Below are 26,020 nucleotides of genomic sequence, written 5' to 3' on the forward strand. Positions count from 1 at the left end.
AACAAGCACTATAAATTTTACAGGCAGATTGTTCTTTTTTTTAGTACCTCTTTAGAGACATTCCACTATTAATTACTTTCTATTTACGTTAAATGAATATCATTCTATAAGCAAACAACTACTTTTCCATTTACGTTAAATGAATATCATTCTATAAGCAAACACTATGTTCGTTTATATATATATATATATATTTTTTTTTACTTATTACGTGCTCCGCCCTTAGGCACTACACGGAAAGGGAGGGATGCCCCGTGGAGGTCTTTTTAAGGGAAACTGGCTCGTATCCCCGTTACACATGGGGAAAACCACGAAAACCAGCCCTTCTCCGGGATTCGAACCCCGGGCCGAACTACCAGTGTTCAGCTGCTTTTACCGCTCGGCCGCTGGTGGGCCACTTATATAATATTAGAGGCAGATTGTTCTTTTTTTCAGTACCTCTTTAGAAGCACTCCACTATTAATTACTTCTTATAACTATTTTTCGGTTTAGAAAATAACTCAAATCTTTTGCTCTAAAAATATTCCACAAGTAGATAAAGCTTGGAAAGAGTTTAAGAATAAAGTCTCGTTATTCTTAAACTCTTTCCAAGCTAAAATTTTCATAAAAAAAAAGACAAATTACTCACCCAATTAAATCGAAAATGAAGATGTTTCTCTAACAAAAACAAGTTATAAAATTCTAAAAGAGTACTTATGTAGGATACATTTTTATTAAAAGTACTTTTATTAAAGTAACCAAACACTTTATAACTGCCTTCGGAGGGAAAAAAAGAATGTCAACCTAATTTCCTATTATTTTCGAAGAGAAAGAACAAGAAATCTAGTAGAAAACTGAACGAAAAATGATAATTTGTAGTTTTTCTTTCCTACTTCTGCAATCCGAGAAGTTCTCTTTGATGTACTTGTTGGCCGCAAGGTTTATTCGGATTTTCAAACTGAAATTTGATCCTTTGTGTTAAATCATATTTTTTTCTAAGTAATAAAATAAAACTCAGTAAATCAAGTAAACAAGGGTATTTTTAACCTCCGTAGAAAAGAGTTATTAAGTTCTTTAAAAAAAGAATAAATTAGAATTTCAAGAGAAAATCTGGAAAAGCTTTTATTTAGATTTAACGAACTTGGTACAGAATGTGAAATGTACGCAATAAGATTATGGCTAATTATTGAAGTTAATTTTTAAAGCTTTTGTGAGTTATAATTTTATCGTTTTAAATTCTTTCTAAGCAGAATTATTAAGGCATCAACTGAAAGCGCTTAATATAATCGTATCCGCTTTTATTATTTTTCTGAGAGCATGTCCTTTTTTATTTTACTATTCTTTTCGCTATTACTCATTACATCATTTCACTTCATAAGTATGTAAATGAATTACGAAGTTAGAAAAGTTCCATTATGATACATCGATTATCAGAGCGATAAAGTGTAAACTTAAGAACTTCAAGTAAAATCGTTTCATGTCGTTGCCAACGTTATTTATATGTGATCTTTTAAGTAATACTTGAAATTGCTTAGATGGCTTGAATTTTCGTTAGGTAATTTTGATTTCAAATAACATATTTTAGTTCAGTTAAAATTTAATGTCAGCAGGTTAACCGTTTCTCCAGGTTTTCTATGTTTGTTACTGTGAATAGTTAATTGAGCTACTATTAATTTATCAAATAAAACTATTAATTTATCAAATTAATAGTTTCAGCTTTTATGTACTACATTTTTTTAAGTTTTGCAAAAGATAGTTTGTAGTTATAATAAATTTAGTTTACATTTGTGTCTTTATTCAGCGTTCTGATTTTAATATATAATTTCCTAAAACAATAACTTACCAAAAGACGTAGATAACAATAACTCGGTAGAAGTTACCTACATTTTGTTACTCTGTAATTTATAAAGCTGGATAAACTGGCTGCCTGTTACTAATTTAAAATGAAAAAAGGTTGTCGAATTTCTTCATTCTGTCTAACAGATATTCCGTATAGAAAATGATGTGAATTATTCTCTATTACGAAAACAAAGAAGTAGTAACCAAAAATTCCAGAAATTTTTTTTTCTTGTTATGTTTTTAATAAAGGAAAATAATTTTTTATATAACAAGAAGTACCATCTTTCATTGCCGTCTATTAAAGAGTAAAAGGATGAATGATGTTTAATCAACTAATCCAGAGGAATCGGGTATTGCGAAAATATAAAAGAATGATATACTAAGTTTCTTTCTGTAATTAACTTAAATTCTTCAACCCTACTCAGACTACTACTCGAGTTATCACTCCTTCTGTAGAAGTGTAAATAATCTCTTTATTTAATAATCTTTTTATTTGAAACTTTAAATAGGACAAATTCATGACTTATGCTTTTAAATTTAATTTAAATCTACGTAGCTTGTGGGATATGGTAATAGAAACATGAACTTACATTTAAATTAATTAGGTGCGAATTTTATAGTGCAAAACCGCCAGAAAGCATTAAATCAGATTATTAAGTGCGTAACTGACTTCGGCTATCAAAATGGCTAATGCCAGATTACTAGTTCAGATATACGTGGAAGAGAATCGTACTATGGTCAGTGTCGCTGCCAAATGCTTTCTCTCTAAACTTTCAAGAAACTTAGTATATCATTTAAATATTCGCATCACGTTTACATCCTGGTGAAAATTAACGAAAGGAAGACGTGACAATAGGATTCTATATGATAAAACAAGGGTTAATTAACATAGGCTATACCATAGATTACCACAAAGTAAAACTGTGTATAGATAAATAGCTCTATTTGGAGTTCAGTTTCTGTTTCATTTGAAGTACATTCAGCTATTATGCACTATCTCCTTTTTTAACTGTTGAAATAAAACTGAAAGCTAAATATTGATAAAGATATTATAATAAGTAATAATTAAAAAAATTCTAAAGAGCTTAGATAAGACTAGCTTGTCAAGACTTAATGACATTTCATTCAAACTTTCTTTTCGATGGAGTTTGAGCACATGCAGATAGCAACTGAAAGATCTCAGATTCTTATCCAGGAAAAGGCACGATTGACGTTTTAGAGTTCCTGCTAAAAAAAGAAAGATAAAAATTATATGAAATAAAAAATAAAAAAAAAACATAAAAGCTTTCAGATTTTACATTACGTCCAAAGATGCGCTTTCTTGAAATTTTGTGTGTTACCTTTATTTATTAAATATCATGTTCTTCGCACTTAAACCATATAAAATTCAACAACACTGCATATATTTAAACACAACGTATACTTGGAATTTCCGATAAACGGCTGGAGATAAAAATGCTTTTTTTTCGTACAATGTTGTCATAGCTCGCTTTGAAATCGTTGATTTTATTAATAAGAAATTCCTTAATGTTTTACAAATAGATATGTATTGATACTAAAAACAAATTCGAAATTCAAAATTCGAGCTTGCAGGTGCCTGCGTTTGGGTGAAGTATTATACTCGTATTATTCAAAATTCGATGGCTCTAGGTACCGTCGTTTTTCACAATACGAAAAACATACATACATTCATGCAGATTCTTCATTATTTAATATCTTTAAATATAATACAGAGCGATAATATTTGGTTGCAACAATTTAAAACGTGATTCGCCGTTTATAGTGAAATGCCCCAAAATGCCATTTTGAGGCTAATAGCCCTTCTGGGCTGCTTTGGACTAAAAGTAAAATCTGAACTCTTTCAGATTTTACATTACTCCCAAATGGGCGTTTTGTTTCATTTACAAATTCATACAAGCGTGGAGAGCATTTGAAATAACGCCACATTCTGGTAACTACATGTGAAAACAATCATCTTTAGAATTTCCTATAGACAGTATCGCGTGCTGGAGGCAAAAACGTTTTATTCTCTACAGAATTGCCACTATTCGCTTTGAAACTGTTGAGTTTTTAATAAAAAAATTCGTTAAGGTTTCACAAATTATGAAATAGAAATAAAAAAATTCCAAATTCGGGCTTCCAGGTGACCATGCTGCCCAGGTATGTTATTCAAAATTTGGTGACTCTAGTTAGCAGTGTTTTTTCACAATGCGAGAAGATACATACATTCATGTAGATTCTTTATTATTTAATTCTTTTAAATAATATTTGGTAACGACAATTTGAAAAGTGATCTGATGCAAAATGGCGTTTTGAGACTAATAGCCCTTCTGAAATAATGGCCATTTAAGATAAAGAAAAAAGAAAAAAATATTAATGACTTCACCGAAATTTAAATAAAGTAAGCAGCTCGTTACTGTTATGATTTGGTTTATTAGATCTTGCCTAGAAACCTAGCTGCCTTTTCAATGCGAATGAGGGAATGCCAGGAAATAAAGTCATTCCTCCCTAGTATTCTTCTATTAAAGAGGAGGGGAGGACTGGTTAACAATTGGAAGATATAGAGCTCATCTGTGGGGAAGAGCATGGTTTATGTTTCAAGATTTTTACTCACAAACACATACACACAAACACACAAAACGTGACGGTTTCACAATTTAGTTGGAAAGAAAGAACTAAGGAATGTGAAAGAATAAACAATTAATGCATTGTTACATCATTGTATTCAAATGTGTTGGTAATTCTAAAGAAACTTATTCAGGTTTTATGCCAATTCTTAAAATCAAATAACTAAACCTTTCGAAAGGTCATATTAAAAATTATAGAGTTATGCTCTTATCTAAACAGATCATACCATCATTGTTCTAGTCAAAACCCCATCCTTAAGAAGGTTAAAAGTATAAATAATTTTAAAAATGAAAAAATAAATAAAAGTTGGAATGCCTAATCGTTATCGCTTCCATGTCTCGTTATTAATTTATTTCATTTACTTCATTTAAGCGACCCATTTTTTTATTTAAATATCTAAACAGCAGAATATTTTCGCTCCACAAACAAAAATTATCTTTGTCGCAATCTTTAGAAATTTATTGAGATTTTCTATGGAATAAACTCGCATATAAACAAGTGATGAATTTTGCTGGAATTTAAAATTTTAACCTGATGGATGTTTTTCCTATATATTGTGAACAGGCTTCGTGAAAGACAGAGGCTCCTGTACTACGCATCACTTGCCCATGCCCTAGCTAGAAAGTATGGTGTGCGAAAGGAGACGCATGTCAGGAAACGGAATTAATATGTTTACCTGAAGAGTAACTTCGACAACTTGCAGTTTCGATGTGTACGATAAACTAACTAGCCGGTACCCTTGAATGATCAACTCCTATTAAGGGTAAAAGGTATTTCTCCCGCTTTCCAGCTTGCCTTCGTGGTGTAACGGTAGCACGCTGGGTCGGTATTCCAGAGGTCCGTGGTTCGATTCCCGGCGAAGGCGTTGCTTATTTTTCCTCTCTCTGCCTCCAAAAAAAAATACCTAATGTTTCTAAAAGGGGTTTTGAACCAATTCGCATAAACAAGAAGATGATGAACTAGATTACTAGCAACTTATATATTGGTATATAAGTTGGTATTATCAAGCTGGTTTCAGCAGATTACAAGTCTTCAAAATCTCATTTCAAGTGTGTCTCTAAGCAGGAACATTAACTTTTTTTTAAAACTCAAAAAAATCAAATTTGAAAAAATCCTCCAATACATTAAATCAACGATTGCTTTCAATGATATTCTTTTTAACAAATCAAGATATAAGATATAAAACCTATTACGTCGCTGAATGCACTCAATACTCTTCTTCTTTGAATTCATTAAGGTTAACATATAAAAAACATTTTAATATCTGTATGCAACATCTATATTCTTATACGAATCATATTTCTTACATATTTTAATAAACCTTTCTTCTGATGTAATAATTGTGGAATTATGTTTATAAATTTTATGCAGTTATATGCTTGTATTAATATTATTTAATTATTAACAACATCTGTTTAATAAAATACTTTTTTCTCTCTTACTGAAGCACCAGTCACTAAAATTGGAATCCGCAAGAAATGTGACACTGATGTCACAAAATGGACGAGGTTTTGTGACCAACTTCCTCAGTCTTGGTACGATATTTTTTCTCTTCTATTCCGAGTTGCTGTATTAGTTTATTTATATTATGTATTGTTGCTGTATTATTTTATTATGTTTTTATTTTATTAGTTTCCTTTTATTTAAGACTACGCACATACGAATATATCATGCATTTTTTTAGCATCACCGTACGCAGCATTAAATCAAAATAATATTAGCTGTCTGAAGCCAAATTATTCTATTACACTGATATAATGTTATCATATAACTACTTACTTTTCTAGAACGTTTTCCGATTTGAAACTTCATAAACATCATTTTCGAAAAATTTACTTATAAATCTGCAAATGTAAGAGTGATTTGCAATTGATCTTTTACAAAGAAATAGTATTTTGCCTAACAAATACAAAAAAGTACAAGAAGTTGAATATTAAAATTATTTAAAATTTGATGGATTGGTGTTTACCCTGTAATGAATTATCGCATTTCCCCACTGCGTGTTTTTGTACTGTAATTGGTAACACATCTGCCTAGCATCGGAAGAACTGGAGTTAAAATCCTGGATAAGACAATGCTGATTTTTCATGTTTTTATGTTCCAGAAAAATTATAGCTATATTGCGGCGCCCAATTAAACAAATTGTGGTGGACGCTAATTCTTTACCATATGACTTAGGCAGACTCAGTCTCGTTCCCATCTCTCTAGTTCGAATTTCAATGAAAAAACTGTAAGAAATGTTCGCTACCTCACTGAGCGGTCCCCTGTGTGCAGTATTCATTCAAAGTCCTTCAGAACCTATTAGACTGACAAGCGAATTATGACTCTGTCTGAAATATCATAAAAAAGCCTTAATAAGGTTTATTAACTCTTGGAATGAAGAGAAATCGCATCGTGTGCGTATAAATAAACTCTTATTTGGAAGTATTTAAAAACAACAAAACCGAAATTTTAAATTAAAGGTATCCTATTCAGAGACTGTACAAATTGGGCTAATTAAGCTAGCTCAAAACATTAAGTGGCGCTTTTTAACGTCGGTTAGCAAAATGGCTAAAGCCAAGTCATTGGTAAAACTGGGAGATAAACTTTAAACTGCCGGCGTTGTTTCCAAGAGTTCTATATCTAAAACATTAAAAACCCTAGATTTAAATATCTTCCAGCCTAATTTGCAACCTGACGAGTGCTGCGGAAAGGAGAAGTTAGAGTAAATATTTAAATTATAACAATTGTTTAATTAACACAAATTACTAATTTACAGTGTATATGGTAGAACGCACGGCTAGCAGTCGGAAGATCCAAAGTTCGAGGTAATTCTTCGTGTCTTCTGTTCCAAGTAACTTAGCTTTACAAAACTACGCCATGCATTCTGATAAAATCTGTTTTAGATCTCTCTTTTTTCAATTTGTGTTATTCGGCTTTTCGAAAGATTCTATTTCTACTTTTTTTCCTTTGAATGCTTTCTCATGGTTAGCAAATTATTCTAACCTCACAGTTCACATAGTTCTAGAATTTTTACTACATGAAGAAAAGAAGGAAAGAAAATAACTTTATCAAAATTAATAATATGTTCATTTATCGTTATGCTTAAAGCCAATTAATTAACTATGTAAGTAAATAAAACTAATAGCAAAAATCGCCTATATTTTTCTCTGAAAAATAAATTTACGAAAAGATAGAAATCTGTTCTTTTTCTGAAAATGGATTCTTGTTTTAAAATAACGTAGGCAGTATAATTAAATGCGTAAATAAATAAAAACTAATCATTACCTTAAAGACGGGAGATAAGACTCATTAAACCTGAAAAGAGTAAAATGTTTTCGTATTGCTGTCACTCCTTTATTATATCATTCGAAATATATTCTTGCTTAACTAGTACATAGGCAACTACTTTTGGAATTTCCATTTTCCGTCACTAGAACGCAACTAACTAAACACTAAATGCAATACCTTAACCTTATGGAAGAAATTTCTTCCATAACGCATATATTATTTAGAAAAGCTAAATGAATACTGTTCTTTCATTTTACATTTGAGCATAAATTTAACATCTCTTAGATTACATCCACCTGTTATTGGTTATTCACCTGTTATACACCTGTTGTCTTGGTTGCGGCAAAACTCTCGGAGAAGACCGGAGATTTGCAAACGTGTAGTGGCTCTACAACATAGGGTCACTTAAAATACTAGCGAGTCGAAAATATTCTCGAGAGGTTAGTTGAAGAACAAGAGGGGTGGAAGATTTTTGTATCGGATGCCTGCGAATTCTTTTTAAAATCTGGGGCGGAACTGGGCAGATTGTAGGAAGGACACTTATATTAGGTGCCTAAGGCGTAATGACAGGCAAAACGTTTGCCTCTTCGTCGCGATAAAATTCATAGATTTAATCTAATGTTGTTGTCTGATAAATGGGATAAGGTCTAACATATATTATACCATTAGATACAATAATTTCAAAGGAAAGTTTCTATATTTCTTATATTTAATGATGCACGACACTAAGATTTATTGCAAAAAAAGACTTTTTTGCTTTTGCTCTAGAAAAGAAATCAAAGCTTTCGAAAAAATAAGTTTGTTTACCTCGAAAAGAAAACGAGGAAACTTTTGAAGAGAATTCGAAGAAACAAAATTATCTGCACCATTTTGCAATGCAATTCAAATACCATGTTTTTGACATTTTAAAACTAATGAGCGTTTTTCAAAGAATTTTCAGTCTAGTATGAAAAAGTAGATATATATATATATATATATGTTACGGTGAAAGACCGAAATCTAGAGAATGTCGACTTTCACCGGTGAATGTCAACATTCACATAATCTCTTGGTGTATGTCCGAAATATTTTCCAAATACTCTTATTTCTGACTTACACCGGTCAATGTCGACATTCACCACGTACTAATGGTGAATGTTGAACATATAACAATATTATATTTTCTTCTCCGTAATTCAGTCGCGAATAAACGCACTTGAAACTTGAAATAAGAACTTAAGAACATGAGAACCTAAAACACACAATACATCCAAAATGAGAAAGGAAAATAATAGAAGTTAAAAACTTACTTAATTATACAGTACATTCTAAATGAGAAAATAAAATAACAGTAATAAAAAACTTACTAAATTATGTGATTCAAATCTTATTTATTGCATCAACTTAAACTATTATGGCACTTTATGACCTCTCTTTTCGAATTACACCAGAGCATATCTGTGATTGTCGACATACACCGGTGAGGGTCCGAATATACAAGAATGTAGAGCAATATTCGATCTTTCACCAACGTATTTGGTGAATGTTAACATTCTCCGGTGAAAATCGACATTCTCCAATTTCGGTCTTTCACGGTAACATATATACTATTTGCAATGTTTTCAGGTACCTGTCTAGTTAGCTACACGTTCAAGTCTCGTTGTTAGTTACAATGAATATATATATTTAAATAATTAATTTTACTTAGAATTCTTTGTTAGTTAGCTTCTTTGAATCAATCTTGAAATTAATTTTTGACCATTGCCTATATTCAGTTCAATTTGGTTTTTAATTTTGTTTACATAGGTGTATATAAAAAATAGTATGAAGTTCCCTAGAAAGTTTTCCAAAATTTGACATAGATTTGTTTCTATTTCATATTGGAGATTTCTCATATGCGATTTAATAGTCAAACCCATCATTGCAGAATTTCTATTTCCGCACAGTCAAAACATAATCTTTTAAATTAAAATCTTTCAAAATTTCTAAAACGATTTACCGAATTTTGTCTGATTTAACATCATTAAATCTTATTAGTTATCGCTCAGTTATTAACAATGATGGATTTCTTTAAACATTTTTATGTCTGACACTAGGCTTTGGCCACTAATAAAGCCGGAAGTGGTGATCATTTTATTGTGGAGCTACCTAATAGGTGATCACCGTTACCACCTATGAAGGGACATACAATTTACATCCATGCCTTCTCCGGGATTCCAGCTCTGGCCCTTCAGTATAGCTGTCAATATACCTTACCAGTTTCCCATCTCAGCGGTTGGAATTTTAAACTGAAAAACTTATTCTTCGTATTTAGCAGTTACGTAGCTTTAACTGGTGATGGAAACGAATTTTTAATATACATAAATTTGAATGAATTTAATGTGTTTTAAATCCTCGAATAGATTGGAAGATTGCGAAAAAATGATAACATGCATACGTTATTATTACGATTATTGAAAGATATAATTTTCTTACGTACTAAGGTGATTTTTCTTTCTAAAATATATAAAACAAAATTAGTAGAATTTTAAGGTTATCACTGTTTTAGTTAAAGTCACTGAACAGTAAAAAATAATTCTTAATCATGTGAGTTAAAATTAAAATCCTAAAGTTCCCATATTTGAATTAAGTTAAGATACTGAAAGAATTTCAAGAAGCAATAGTACAGAAATGACATGTATAAGAATGATTAAATTCAATTCCCTTAAAGTTGTCATTAACAATTTTATAATAAAATCAATCATTGTTAGCCACAATTTTCTTTATTTGCAAAAACTGAGTTACTTAAAACCTTTTTACTCCTTTGTACGAAGTAAAGGAAGTAGCGTAATCGCGAAAAATTCCGGGTACCATATTTCAAAGAAAATATCCATTTTGACCGTTTTCGAATGCAAGTTAACGACTTTTCGCTTGACATCTGTACGTAAGAGCAGAATAAAGGACTCTTTATCCACAAGCGAATTATAAAACCGATTTAAAATGGATTCAGAAGAGATTTTTTCATAGCGTCTGTTCATGTATCTCGCATAACTCAAACATGAGTAAGCTCAAAGCTTCGAAATTTTGTGTATAGGACTGCTATAATATGTAGCTGTGCACTTCCCTTTTTGGTTGCAATCGGTGGCACCAAAAGTATATAAATGGCACCAAAAGTATATCTACTCGTCTCGGTGAGCTCGGCTATTTTTTAATTCTTATATGTTGGTAAATTGCGCATTTTTTAAAAATAAATGGCTGAATTATGTTGTTCTTATCTTCGGTTAACATTTGTATGACTTTAGTTAATCTACATGCAATAATTGTAGAATTATCAACAACTTAAAAGTTGCTTAAATGCGGCTAAGCCTAATTTTTGTTTAACATAAGAGCTATATTTGTTTATATATGAATCTTAGCAGAATAGTAGATTTGTTGCCAATCTAGAGGAACTAAGCTTCTGAACAACAAAGATAATGTCTTCTTTCATTATTGAGAATTAAATCATGCTTAATCCATTCTGGAATTATCATTTAAGTTATTAAACTATCCCATATATTGACTCAGCGTAGTGTTCACAACAAATTAAGTCAGTTTCTACGCCTTAAGTGTCTTTTTGTTGAGCGAAACCAAACGTAAACTTTCAGTTTTGTGTACCGAAAAATCTGCCTTCTTGTCCGCTGGCCGAATGGCAATTTTTTTTGCGTAGAAACTGTAATTTTAATTGTGAAATAATTTTTTTAATTGTGTTAACTGTATTTGGTGTTTTATGTTTTTCTATATGTTTCAATATTTAATATAGATATTTTGAGGTTTTATGTATTTTTGCTTTGTCGCGAAGTGAGAACTGAATTAATTGAATGAGAAATATATCTCTAATGAAATAGGTTTAAATGAAATACAGGAAAAAGGGCGTATAATTTAATATTTCGTACAAGGAAGTCATGTGGTGTACACATCAGAATTTTTAAGATTGTATTTCTCAGTAAAAAGAGAAACTTATTATATCTACGTGAGTTTTATAAAGTGAAAATCTGGTAGGATTGGTTAATTTACAAAGAAATGTTTTCTGCTTCAATGTTTTTGAAGAATCGTAATGCACAGCATTTCCAATTAAATGCCGTTTTAGAAAGTTATTCAGTAATTCTTTTTGAAGTCTTCCACGTAGTTGCGTCATTATTTAAAAAGCCTGCAATTATATCATTCATATTATAGCCTAACATTGTATAGTGCAGCGGTTCTCAACCTTTTGACTAACGCGTAAAATCTAAACAAAATTGAAAACCTTTAGTACCACCACTACAAAGTACTACTACCATCACCGCTCTTGAACAAAGCTCAAATCGCATACATTTACGAGTGTTAGAGAAAAAAACTCAATAAGGATGTTGGGTTTTAATTTTTGAATTTAATATTTAAGAATACTTTGCTTCTTCACATATGTTTTAATATATAATCTTCCGATTGATAAGCTAGCACATATTTCATTTCCAAAGAGCACAAATTTGTTTTCTTTTAGAATTTCACTGTTATCATCCCGCATGAATTCTGATTCACAGAATTATGACATTCGAGATGAAAGAAAAATTTTGAACCTTTACGTAATGACGAATCATGGCATTCTTCTCACGTGTGTACTCTAGTATTTAGCCCATTCATCTGGACATTGGAAGATCCGTAGTAGCGTTTCTAACGAAATCATAGTTGATTTTGATTTTTCCTTTTCTCGACTCGAAAAAAATTCTAATACTCTCTACATCGGCAACCGGACTAAAATGAAAGTTAATTTATCACCACCTTAATTTGGCCAGTTAAGTTTAAACAATGTTCTCAGTGTCCGTTTAAGCGGGAGGGAAGAAGAATGGGATAAATTGTGAAAATTTTACTGATAAATGTACTTGCAATGTAGTATTTAATAAATCCAGTTATCAATTGGAAGATCTGCGATTTCGATTTCAGGCGAAGGCATAAGAGTTTTCATTATATTTTTGCAGTCTGAAAAACGTTTTGCATAAAATTGAATGCGCATTTAAGCAGGATATATATATATGATAGATTAGGTTAGGTATTAGCGCAGCCGCCTCTTATTGTTTACCCTGAATAAGTAGGTACCCTTACACTAGTTATCGTGATTAATATCACTTTCCTGGGGTCCACGGTGCCTTTCTGGTGCCGAGGTTCTACTGTTGTTTGGTGCAACAGACATGACAAGCGATAACACCGCTATATATATAAGTTCGGAATTCTTTTTTTTTTTCAGCTTTTAATGGTGACTGGCCAAGAGCTCTATGCAATGCAGATGACATTCATACGGCTACTTTTTCAGTGGCACAATTTAGAATAAGTTATTAATATTTTCAGTGTAGAGAGGGGAGTACACAAATTAAAAAGAGGAATAAAAGGGCTATTGCTACTTCATATTATAGTTTATATTTACGCATTTTTTACCTTGCATACATATTTATTATTGAGCAAACTAATTCAAAATAGCAAGTACGTCTACCTCCCAAATGTTTCTCTTAATTAAATTTTATCTATGAGAAAAATCAACAATATTTATCATTATTAAAATTATTGCCATTCATTTTGACTCTTTTCATTTCCTCAGGCGAAAAGAATAATAACCAACAGACTTTGATCATTCTTTATTATTTAGTTTTGATAAATCTCATAGTTTCACTCTACATTCATAGACTACTGAACATCATCTATTCAACTGAAAAATTTCAAATACATGCTTTTTATACTGAGGAACATTTTCGCATACATAGTTAATTATAAAAGTGCTTTGGTATCCATTTCTTGGAATATATAGCTCCCAGAATCCATTCAAAGCTTTGAGTTCGACTAATAAAATATCTATTTAGAAAGACCAGATATAGACGGAATCGTTGGATCGTGAATAAAGTTTGCATACTGAGTGAGATGACAAAAGCTTTTTCTCTTATTAGTAATCCTCTTTCCAGGTGATGTGAATGCTTTGCGAATTGAGAACAGTTCTCATCCGCAACATTTGCTTTCAGTTTAAACTGAAAAATGCTGTAACACTGGCAGTCTCAGTTTATGAAAGCAAACAAAATAATTTTTTACTACTGACCTTTTAGATGAGTTCGTAACCAAGTATGTAACACGATGAAACTTCTCGCAAACAGCTTCACACGTAGTTTTACGAATACCTTCTATATTCTTTTACTTACAATCTAAAATTGAAACTAACAAGTACCCATAGCGACGTCTTAGTTTACATTGCACATGGAAAACGTTCATTGCCACCCTATATGAAACAACACCGCATAATAAATTATAGGTCGTTTCTTGTAATTTGCTGCCAAATTTCTTTATGAAATATGTGAATAAATGCTAATGCATATTAAAGAGAAATTATGGATGCGGGAGTTATCTGAAGAAAGGAATCATTGAAAAGAAACTGTACTCTTAAACGACGACACAACTCGAAAACTCCACTCCGCTGATAAATCTGTAGATAATAATTATACCAGAACAACACGCAGAATGCATTTCGTCTCTTTACTAAAAATTACTCACTCAGAAGCCAGTCAACAGTCAAACAGTTCTTGTCTAGCGATGATTTTCGTCCAACACCTTTAGCTCGAATGCCAGATATGAAGTTGACAGTAATCGTTGGAAAAGAAACATTTCTAAATTACGTAAGTCATGCTCAGGTTTTTTGAACTGCTGTATCGAAAGGTTAAACATTACGCGTAAGAAGAATGTTTTCAATACCTGACATAATTTCATCTTTTAATTTAATTATAAATTAAAATCCCTGAATTATCAATTAACTGAGTATTGGGGACTTAAATTTTGTTTTTGGTGACATATTTGCATTATTTAGAGACAAAATTACGTTAAAATTGATGTTGGTAGTATTGGTATCAGAGATGTCCCTTTCGTGTAATTTGGCCTTCACATCGCCTCCCAAGAATAACCGGACGGTGAACTAATATTTTTGACTGTCTTATTCTTAAATAAAACAAAACAATCTTAACTGTCGTATTCTCAAGAAGGATTTTTTTTATTTCTAATATGATTTAGCTGTTCTTCAATATGATAATTCTGTTGCAATATGTGAATACTAAAATCACCATGGCTTTTACAAAGAGCGGAGTGTTTACAATTACAATTTATATATCAATGCTCTATGAATCACATGGTCATCGTATTCAATACACATGATATACGAATCATATTTGTCTATCATAAGCCCCTATCTACAAGTCATTATATATTAAACACGGCTATAGACATCCATAGCGATCCTTTGAAAAAGTATGAATAATAACTACCAATAACAGGAACGGACATGTATAGGGTAATCAAAACAATATTTGGCAAAAAGGCAAAGGTAGGAAAAGAGGATTACAATTATCAGCTTTTACTATGGAACATGTGCACAGAAGTGGTACTTTCGGGTAGTCTTTTGTTTATTTATTACGTGCTACACCATTAAGCACTACACGGGAAAGGAGGGATGCCCCATGGAAGACTTTCTGACCTTTCCCTAGAAGCATATATTTCCACGCAATCATTGCATTAAATAAGATGCAAATATTTAGTTTACTGTGGAGATTTAAAATTTGCTATTTAATTGCGGAGTAGGAAATGACAGACCCTGTTGGTTTGCTTTTCTCTTTCTTGCTGATTGAATAGCTGAAAAAATGTCTTCAATACATTATAAATTAGTCTCTATTAGTTATTCGGTACTCAGATCTCGGTCCGAACTACCATTGTTCAGCGGCTTGTATTGCTCGGCCGCTGGTGGGCTATTCGGGAAGTACAAGGCACTGCTGAGTAGTAGATAAACGTTTTTTCTGTTTGCGTTTAAATCGGTATGCTTCATTATGTGCAGGCAAGCCTCCCCATTTATCCAACATCAAATGCGTTCACTGCGACCGCTGAATGAGAAGGCGAAATTGACGGCTACAACCGGTTTCTCTTACTTTTGCTGTTGGGCTCCGAAGTGGTACTGTCTTCTGGCTGTCCTCACCCCAGCTGACGCGTGTGCCATTTTTGTTCTTTTTCATCCACTTTTTTTGACTGCCATCTCCGTTGCTGGATGTAGAGCCATGATATTCCTTCTAGTAAAGAAATTAGAACTGAAGATACAACTAAATAAATCTATATACTAACTACTGCCGTAAATTAATGGTATTCTACAGTTTAAAAATCTTCGAAGGTCTTAATGTGCACGTGCTCCACTTTCTGGATAATATGAGTGTTCGCCTTGTGCTTCTTCAAAAATATATTGAAACAACCAGTTAACTCAATTTCCGCCATTAAAAAAATTGACTTTTTTATCACGAAACTTTGCTTTACGTTGATGGAATGAGATCCACTTTGATTGGAATATTACACACATCTCGTACGATAGGTTAGAATTCAAAATAGTAGGACTGATACTCTTCTATATATTCGGCCACTATACGAAAATGACTGATAATCTTCTGTCTGGCGATATCTACTTAATTTATGCTGGTACTGATTCAAAATTTAATGATGTCAAGATATAATAAATATTAATTGATTTGTATTATTTGAATTGTCATCCTTTGGGGGTTAAGTTACTTTAATTTTATATTTCTTTTAGACCACACACTTCTACTTCACACTTTTTTTTGCTACACATTATACGACAGCGGAGTTCACCGATACATCTTTTATTTATTACGTGCTACACTAAAACGGAGCTAATGCTACGGCTAAAACGGAGCAGCTGCTTAATGGAGAGAGTAATATCCTAGCACCTCCTTTGAGCAATTACTCTACCAATAGTAGACAATATGCATTATCTGAGAGTTTTGCGTTTGCGCAGCGACGCGTACTGTTTGGAAACAGCGCGTGGAATGAAGATTTCTACCAGTAAAACGTTTTTATCTACCGCTGAACATTAACACTTTACTTCACATTTCTGCACACACATTCCATTACAAAATGTGTTTATTTCGCTCTCCTCTTTCTGTCTTTATGTTTTATATCAGTATATTTATTATATCAGTATGTGAAGTCCTTTTATTGAAATTTTAATTCATTGCATTCCATGTAATCTAAGTAGAATATAGGTAATTCAAGTGTCTGAGAATACAACCAGATGATTCTTCATGAAACTAAAGCAAATTCAATAATTAAGTTCCATATTATTTATTGTACTCATATGATAGGAGTATCGAAAGCAAAAGCACTCAAATCTTACTTGATATAGTCTGCGGGGATGAAAATATTGCTGTAAAATCCCATAGACTAAAGACTAAAATAATCTAGAGATAGACTAAAGACTAGGAAGACTAAAAGTTTCGTTATCGCTGCTTGAACTTCAAGACTCCAGCGTGGAAGACTCGAGGTACTTGAAAATTATTTCCAAATCCTCCAAATCTGGTGGTTACCGAAACGTTTTGCAGATTGTCTTCTGGTTAGACAGATTTCGAAATCTTCTATTTTACGAGAACTATTAAATAGCTCTCAATTGTTTTAACTGTACATTTCTGAAATTAGAATATAATATAAGTATTATACGCATTAAAATGAAACTAAAATACAGAACATTCAATATAATTATTTCCAGATATTCATACAAATGCACACATATGAAATAAATATATAGAAAAATATGTTACAAAATAAATTTAAAAATATGTACGCCAACTCAAATAGGTGTGAAATGCAAAATGTACGCCAACTCAAATAGATGTGAATAAAATTTTAGTATTAGCTACACTATCTGTATAACTACTTGAAAGATTCGGAGGAAGGAAACGTATAATTACAGAGGGTGTTTACACTTAAAACGATTTCTAAAAAGAACTTTTAAAATAGCAAATGTTTTAGAGTAAAGTTTCTGGCAAAATCTTATTCTTTCAAATGAGAAACATCATCTGCTACTTTTAAACTTATTCTTCCTCCAAAATGTCGCACGCTAATAAGGTATGGACTTGAAGGATATGTTTTTGCTCTTTTCAAAGAAAACTGTTCCTATTCCCCAATTCAAAAACGTTGTGAAATGCATGGTATTAAAACTTCAGAGAGCAAAATAAGCAATATTAATAATCGGAAAGGGTACAACCGTCAGTCATTTATTCTACAACAAAAGGATATTTCGGGATACACCCAAAAAATGTACATGCTGTTCTTAACGTAAAATCTTTGTTAACAGACATAGAAATCAATTGCAAAGTCATCAAATACATTTGTAGCAATATTAAATAAAATGATAAATCAAGATTTACAACTTAAAAAAAACTAAAAAACTAATTTTCACCAAATTTTTCTAAGACACATGGCTCAACGCAGAACGATTTGTAGAACCCTGTATGAAAACTATTTAGCAGAAGATAAATGAAAATACATTGTGACCCTTAATGAAGCATGGATTAACCTAAATGACGGCAACAAAAAATCGTCTTTTTATTATCGAAAACCAAGCGAGAAAAATGTACAAACATGGTTCTGTCAATGCAAAGTTTCGGTATAGGGTTTCAATTAAGGGATTTATGATTGTCGCAGGATTCTCTTACAATGGGAAAGTAAAAAGGTTGGAAAAAATGTCAAAATCAACTCAACGTACTATCAAGATAAAGCTTATCTGATATTTTCAGAAGAAATTTCCTTATTCCACTTGCTTTATATGTGCGAAACTTTATCAAGACAAAGCCAACAAACCATATGGCGAAACGAACCACTGCGTTTCTTTTCAAAATCAAGACAGATACAGGTATTGCATATTTAACTTTTCGAAGTATTCCTGTAAAGTCCCTCGACATTTCATCTATGATCAATTATACCTTTGATCTCTTGAAAAGAACTTTTTCTTAGCGCCAACCTACAACTATTGGTAGACTCTAGAAAGTAGCGGAAGAGAAATGCTAATCATTATCCTTGAAAATTTTAAGAAAGCTCGTACATCATGGAAATCACTATGCAAACTTATCGTCCAGAAAATAAGGCTATGAAATCGAACACTTAAACATACTCTTTACATTTTAAATATTACTTCAACGGCTCGAAATCATTCTAAAAATGTGTAAACACTCTCTGTAACTACTCTTCCAGTGTTAAAGAATAAAAGGCATTGTTAAATAATAAACTGTACTTATTTACTTATCATAATTTTTGTTTTTATTGAAATACCTAATTTAAGCAAATTATTTTTTTCAGGTGAAGCGGGATTACAATCCATTGGCAACTATTTTACAGTGAGAAGCACGGCGGGCAATGTTTTACTGCATGTGGATTCCCACGAAATGGTCGTCTCTGCCAATCACATGGTAGTATCTGGTAAATGTTTTTTTCCTATTTCTTGCTTGCACACCTAATAGCATCGATATCTAGGATTTATATAGTCTTCAGTTAAATTACTAGTTATGTTAAGAAACTTATTTCTAAAAGCCAGCATAGAAATCGCAGCTAATACTTACATTTACCTCTTATTTTGTTGATGAATAAATATATTTATTAAAAACACACACACCTTTTTTTTTTTTTTTACCTAATGTGTATGAATATGCACTATTGACCAAAATATCTGAGATATATTTTTAAGTTATTTCACCTTCCTCTAACTGAACATTTGCGTTTCATACCTATTTTAAAAATTTTCCATTAATTGATTTCATTAAAAATTTAAGATATGTATTGAATTTTAATTTTGGATGATGATGTGAGTAGGGTTGTTTAAAAATTTGGTTGCGTACCAAAGGACCCTACTTGATTAAGTTAAACATAAACTTTAATTATTTCTTTCCTTGAGCTTAAGAAAACAGACGAGCAAAATATGTCAATCTATTAAAAACATAACATGAAGAAAGTAGATGTTTAACAGGTGATATACAGTTAACTGGTATGTCTGCAGGTACACTGCAGGAAAAAAAGTAACAGTTCTATATCTCCTGTTCTATTGGGACGATTGAGGAAATTCAACTTGCGTTTTAAATGTCTCGAAAGCGCGACTTAGATTATGTATTAGATTTATATATAGCACTATTCTAACATAGGTATTTTGACATAAAACCGGACTTTTTCTGAAATGACATGCCAATTTTTTTTTCATATTTCCATTTTACGATTCAAATTACGCCAAACTGCCAAGTTTTGTAAAAGTCGCACGAGTAGTTTTAAGAAATTAACTTTCAAAATTTTAGCTCCTCAGTGTTAATTGAGTTTGGTATGTATTTATAAATATCTCTTTTTTATTAAATTTATTTGATTCTTTCTTTCACGTTTCGAAATTTAGCTTCATTCCAAATAACATTCCCAAATTTTTTATGATTTATTTTTTTAATTTGTATTTTTAAATAACTTTTATAAATTTTCGAAAAAAAAACTTTTTAATTATAACTTATAACATTTTTACCACCATCTTAAAGTAGATGTATTTCCAAGTATACCTGCAAAAAATTAGAATTTTTTGTTTAAAATTTCCGAAGATATACGTGAATTTATACATTGGCGAGTTTTGAAATTTGGCATATTTGTTGAAAGCGATAACATGAAATGTGGTTTAGGTATTTTGTTAAAATTATTTGAAAGTAGGAACGATGGGGACTTTATTCCCTCTCATCCGCAATGTAAAAAGGTAGGAACGATGTGACACTCATTGGAAGGGAAAAGAAAATTATATTGCCGTACATTAAGAAGTTCGACAAGTGAAATATGCTTGGCGCAAACTGAAAAAAATGTGTCTAGTAAAATTTTGAATTTTTCGATAAATTTCATACCAAAGTTTATAAAATTTAATATTTAGGTAGAATTTGGGCCGTAGAATCGAAATATGTAAACAAATTGGTATGTTATTTCAGAAAACGTTCATTTTATGTCAAAATATCTATGTTAGAGCAATGCTTTGTATAAATCTAATATAGTATAATCCTAAGTCGCGCTTTCGATACATGGAAAACGAAATTTGAATATGTATATCGTAAACGAAATTTGAATCGGCCCAGTAGAACGGGAGATTTAAAACTGTCCCTTTTTTTTTTCGCAGTATGCTTGACTGCAACGATTTCATATGATACGCCATATAAATGCTGTCCAAGATAATCTGCTATATTGTTATTCCTATTCTATAGTTATCGACAGCTGTTTTCCATGTCAGGATTCCATGCATCACATTGCTGCACCACGCTGGATAGAATCAATGGCTACTGGCCACGTCGATAACCAGGTATGATACACATCTCAGACGAGAGGACTCGCACAGTCTTCACAAATTTCTACCGCGGAACCATATAGCGTTGAATTCTACGCCTCTTCAGCACTGTGCAGCCGCAGATTTCCCTGCATTCTCCCTCGCAGAGCTGAAAAAATTAAAACATTCGAGATTAGCCATTAACACACTTAATTAATATTAACTTCAATAAAACATACGAGAATCTTCATTAAAAGCGCATTTCTGCATAATATCAATTTCCTTTTTGTTATGTAGCTCCCTAATGTTATGAAAACGTGTATCAATGTGTTTTATTCTAGAATGATGAACTGGAGTTTTCACCAAATATCATGCTCTTTGATTATCATTATATAACAAAATTGAAGCCCTAGCTCTCTTAATACCCAACGCAAGTGAATCGTTTCTTTTTGAGCTTCAGTTAACTGTATGTATTCTGCTTCAGTAATTGATAGCGCTACAATTCTTTGCTTACGTGATTCCCGAGAATTCGGGTTTCCTGCTAATATGAAACTATATCCACTAAAAGATTTCTTGTCGAGTTTTTTCAGCCCAATCCGAGGTTGCCTAACATTTAAGACTTTCATTTGTTTTGGGACAAGTTATCTTGACTTTTAACGTAGATTTATGATATTGTAGTATGCATGTTGCTTCAATCCAATGAACGAATTTTGAATTACTGAATTGACTTAGTCTACTAACAGAATTTGCAGTGTCGGGTCATGTAGGTACAGCTAAGTAAATTACAGATCGATTAAGGACTGATACTTATTTTTGTCCACATTTTTATTTTCTTTGGCGCTGTTTGAAAATTCGCACAGATTAATGTAGAGTCTAACGATTTTCGTATAAGTTTACATTCTTGCATACCGTACTTAGTCAAGAGTTCTTTTATGTACTGAATTTTGCTAATTAGTACATCTTCATGTTGTTCAGTGTTGATGCTTAAGGGGGCTCATACACCTTAAAACCCATAAGATGTTCGAATAGGTGACTGTTGCAAGAATTGGGATAACTTATTTATTTTAAAAGCAATTACTACCAACCTTTTACAGCTGACTACACAATATAGCTGCTTTCTGAAATAGTAATCAGAAAGTTTGTGTTGCCACAAATATTTTTATAATTTAATCCGCTTTGTGACAACATTTTTCGTCATGTTTCCAACTTGCGCCCACAATTTAAAACATTCTGTTTCATAATTTAATTCTATATTTAATATATAGATTTTATGACATTTGGAAATTACTGTTAACCTAAAATTCTAAAAATTTCATGTTCAATTTTTATTTTATTTTGAGTTGAGTTTATAAAATGTATTTTATTAACAAAATTTGTAATGTCCATAAAAGTTTTCAATATTAAAATATTTATTAGATTGTTGGTTCAGTTCGAAAATAGTGCCCATATAAAGAATTCCATCAAATTTCAAGAATGTACCATGAGCCATTTTTAAAATATCATGCGCGCAAGGTGGAAACATGGCGAAATATTTTGTCACAAAGAGGATTAAATTACAAAAATATTTGTGGCAACACAAACTTTCTGGTTACTAGTTTCTAACGCAGCTATAATATGTAGTCAGCTGTAAAAAGTTGGAAGTAATTGCTTTTAAAATAAATAAAATATCCAAATTCTTGCAACAGTCACATATCCGAAGATCATGAGGGGTTTGAGATGTATGAGTCCCCTTAAACACTATTTTATATTACCCTACCAGAATCTCGTCATTTCAGAAGTTTTGCTGTGAGTTTTCTTAATGTGTATCATACAGAATTCTCTTTTAGTTATAATTATCAGATCATCTACATCAGTAATAATTATGTTACAGTCTGCAGATCTGATCTCCATCCACATTCGTGCAGACTATATCCACATTTGACGTAAACAAGAGACTGTTTAAGCCAAAGTTATTCAATTACGGAAAGACACCACATTTTATGACCCTATGTACAGTCCAATTATGTATGCTTTTATTTCCTCAGAATATCCAATAAGAAAGTATTTTTCACTTTTCGGAAGAAATTTATTTTTTTCTGTTTGAACTTGGTTAGTGCAAAACCTTTGCTTCCTATGATTCTGAAGTGCGATATTGAATTCTTTCTTATATACCAAATTTCTCTAGGTGTCTCTGGGCAGCTTTTAGCAGACATCTGTTACGGATGAAAGCAGCTATTGATACCATTTTTGTTCGCATTGTTTGGTGTAATTTCGATTTGAACAGCGGACATCTGACCAGATTTTAACTATGGTTCGAATGACGAGTTTTGCAACTCTTTTTCTGTTGCAATATTCCAAAGATCAGCCAAACTAGCGTTTAGCTGCCTTTCCTAAGAATTGCCTCAGTTCGCGGGTTTTGAATTTTTTCGCATAACCTCTACCGAGTATTTTGTGTTGTTTTCCCGTTTGTTTTACAGCATGAAATATGTACTTCTTAAATAATTCAAGGGCTTCGGACCTTTTCCGTAGAGCACATATAGTAATTTTCTGCGATTGGTCGTCTATAAATGTCATGAATATTTTTGTACCACCAAAAGATGTGACATCCATGGGACCATAAATATCAGTGTGTAAGAGTTCAAGGATATTACCGTCTACTGTGTACGTTTTCTTCGGCAATTGTAAACTTATTAGTCAACATTTGGTAAAAATTTTCCAAATAAGGATTTCATTATGACATTTTAATATCTTTAGATCGAGCATCATCTTTTCATCTTTTATAATGCAGTACATTTTAGTGGAGTTACTAAATTAATTATAGTTCATTTTTAGGTAGGAACCTATAATACATAGCTACGTATTATTTGTAGTGAAAATTCAACTTCCCTTCTCCCTTAGATTTCTAAAAATTCGTATTTATATCAGTTATTAATGTGAATTTACTTCTGTCATTCCACATGTGTGCGGCTGCTACTCAATCAATGTACCAATTACGTGTTATTAATTCTCTCGTTATATTTATCATGCTGACTGAACAGGATTTTGGCTTTTATTTCTTCTAACATTTTGTGTCCTTTTCACTTGCAGTTGTAGCAACTAAAATCTTTCGCATTTTTAGAATTATTTTTCGCGGTATTTATTAACCAACGCACCTTGCTCTAAGTTGTTTTGTGTGCTGTAAACTGGCGATTTTGATTCTTCTAATAACATAACTTTTAGTGTGTTTATGTAAGGCAATTTATCTATCGCGTTTCTAAAACTTTCAAATTCTTCAGTTAACCTGCATAATAGTAAAATAGTTACGAGTTCTTCTTGTATTTCAAGTCCCGTTTCTGCAAGTTTACCTATAATTTCGAAGAAAGAATTTAAGTAATCCTGCATTTTCCCGTTAGCATTCATTTTTTTCTAAATAAATTGCTTCATAATGCTAACTTTAATTATACGGCTTTTAGACTGATGAATTTTGTGAAGTTTCATCCACGCTTCGTATGAAATTTTTTACTGTGCAATATCTCCGATGGTTTTTACAGTTACAGCAATTACTGCTAAACCGTTTTGATCTACAGAGACCGACTTGTCAAATTCAGCTTAATTAGGTTCGAAATTTCCAGGCTTTATTAACGGCCCACTCACTAGTTCTGATTGGGTTAAAACCATTTTCACTTGGAACACACACTTGGAACACATTTCACAAATTTTCTATTGTACAAATTTTCAGTTTGCATATTAGGTTCATCATTTTCATTAGTTACACACAATTTCAGTAAAGTCAAGGAAGAAAGAAATAATTTTGCTTACCTTGTTATACACTAAAAGACATACGTTTGACTTACAACTTAGACGTATATCTCTAAAGAGCTTCTTGGGAACCTTGGTTAACTGGACTTCATAAACTGTTTAATTTTAATTTTGAGTGATGTTAATAGTAGTGTTGTATAAAATTTGGTTGTCTACCAAAAAAGCATATTTGCTGTCAGTTAAATATAAATTTCAATGGGTAGTTTCCTTGAACTTAACAAAAGAGAGGAACAGGATACGTCAGCCTACGGCATGTGAGGAAAACACATAACATGAAGATGAATAACAGTTGACTAGCACTTGATTGGTATGTCGGAAGATACTTAACAGCAATAATGCCATCACACTTCAGACAAATGCTGTCTGGAACAATATGCTAGATTCTTATTCCTATCGACAGCTAGTTTCAATCTCAAAATTCCATGCATAGCAATGCAGCACCATGCTGAGAGAATCACGGCTACTGCCCACGTCGATAACTAGGTACGACATACACCCCGGATAGGCACATCTGAAGGACACACAATCTTCACAAATTTCTTGATGCTTTGATGTTTTGGTTCCTTATTCTGGTGTATAGCTGCGAATTACTCTGCTTTTACCAGATCAATCAATGAATCCGACTTGGGGCCTCACTCTTAACGGTTCTTCACAATTGTATCAAAATTAAAGATGGGGCAAATTGGTTGCTAAGCGAGGCACTTTGCATCTGAGACTGCCATAAAACTGGTCAGAAATCTGTCTATAAAAATCTGTTTCATATCTAGAGCACCTTTATAATTACAAAACTTGAGTAATGTTGTAATTTCACAGCTGAGTTGAGTAAAATCTGTACAATATTTACAGTTAATACACATGCGATATATCAAAATAATGAAAATAATTACAGTTTCGCTCATATTTCAGCTCAGAATCTTGCGTGTTCAAGACATTCTAAAAGGAATCCAAATGACCTATTAAGTTTGATGAGAAAATTAAATCATGTTTAAATTTACTGAAATAAGTGTTCTTTGAAACATAATAGTTATCATTTCTTTCATTTGCGCTTTTGCAGCTGACAATGGTGGTTCGGTAAAACCATCGAAACTAGTCCTGTGAAAATTTGAAAATATAACGCTGATTTTTGTTGTTTGATTTCTGAACGTAATAGTTCATCAAAGCACAGGTCTATCAAATGTAGTCTGATGACAGACTGTCGACTCATGTGACATCTTGCAACTGGGAGTTTCCATTCCAAGTTGGTGATGTATATATCAAGATCGGTCTAATGATCGATATGTAGATTTGCCCTTTCCAGACGAAAGAAAGAAGCTAATCTTTAAGAAGTGAGTGTAATCGTATAGTGACTCCCAGTTCCTTGCTGCGAACTCTGCTAATATGAGAACTTTAGGTGAAAGAGCGATTTAAAGTGACTTCCAGGTAATTTGCGTGGTG

At 32.0% G+C, this 26,020-nt stretch overlaps 1 protein-coding gene across 5 annotated transcripts in view; it reads left to right on the plus strand.

Annotated features, from left to right (window-relative positions):
- The window catches only part of LOC118189578 (delta-sarcoglycan-like), a 181,871-nt gene that overhangs the window by 67,336 nt on the left and 88,515 nt on the right, over nt 1-26,020 (plus strand). For all 5 annotated transcript variants that reach the window (XM_085822131.1, XM_085822127.1, XM_085822129.1 and 2 more), the window contains 2 exons: nt 5,894-5,981; nt 18,841-18,960. In XM_085822131.1, the coding sequence (XP_085678257.1) occupies nt 5,894-5,981; nt 18,841-18,960 (208 nt within the window). The remainder of the gene's footprint in view (nt 1-5,893; nt 5,982-18,840; nt 18,961-26,020) is intronic.

This window comes from Stegodyphus dumicola, chromosome 8, assembly GCF_044657685.1.
Source record: "Stegodyphus dumicola isolate Sdum_Otavi_A_Nest chromosome 8, ASM4465768v1".
Classification (NCBI taxonomy): Eukaryota; Metazoa; Arthropoda; class Arachnida; order Araneae; family Eresidae; genus Stegodyphus; species Stegodyphus dumicola.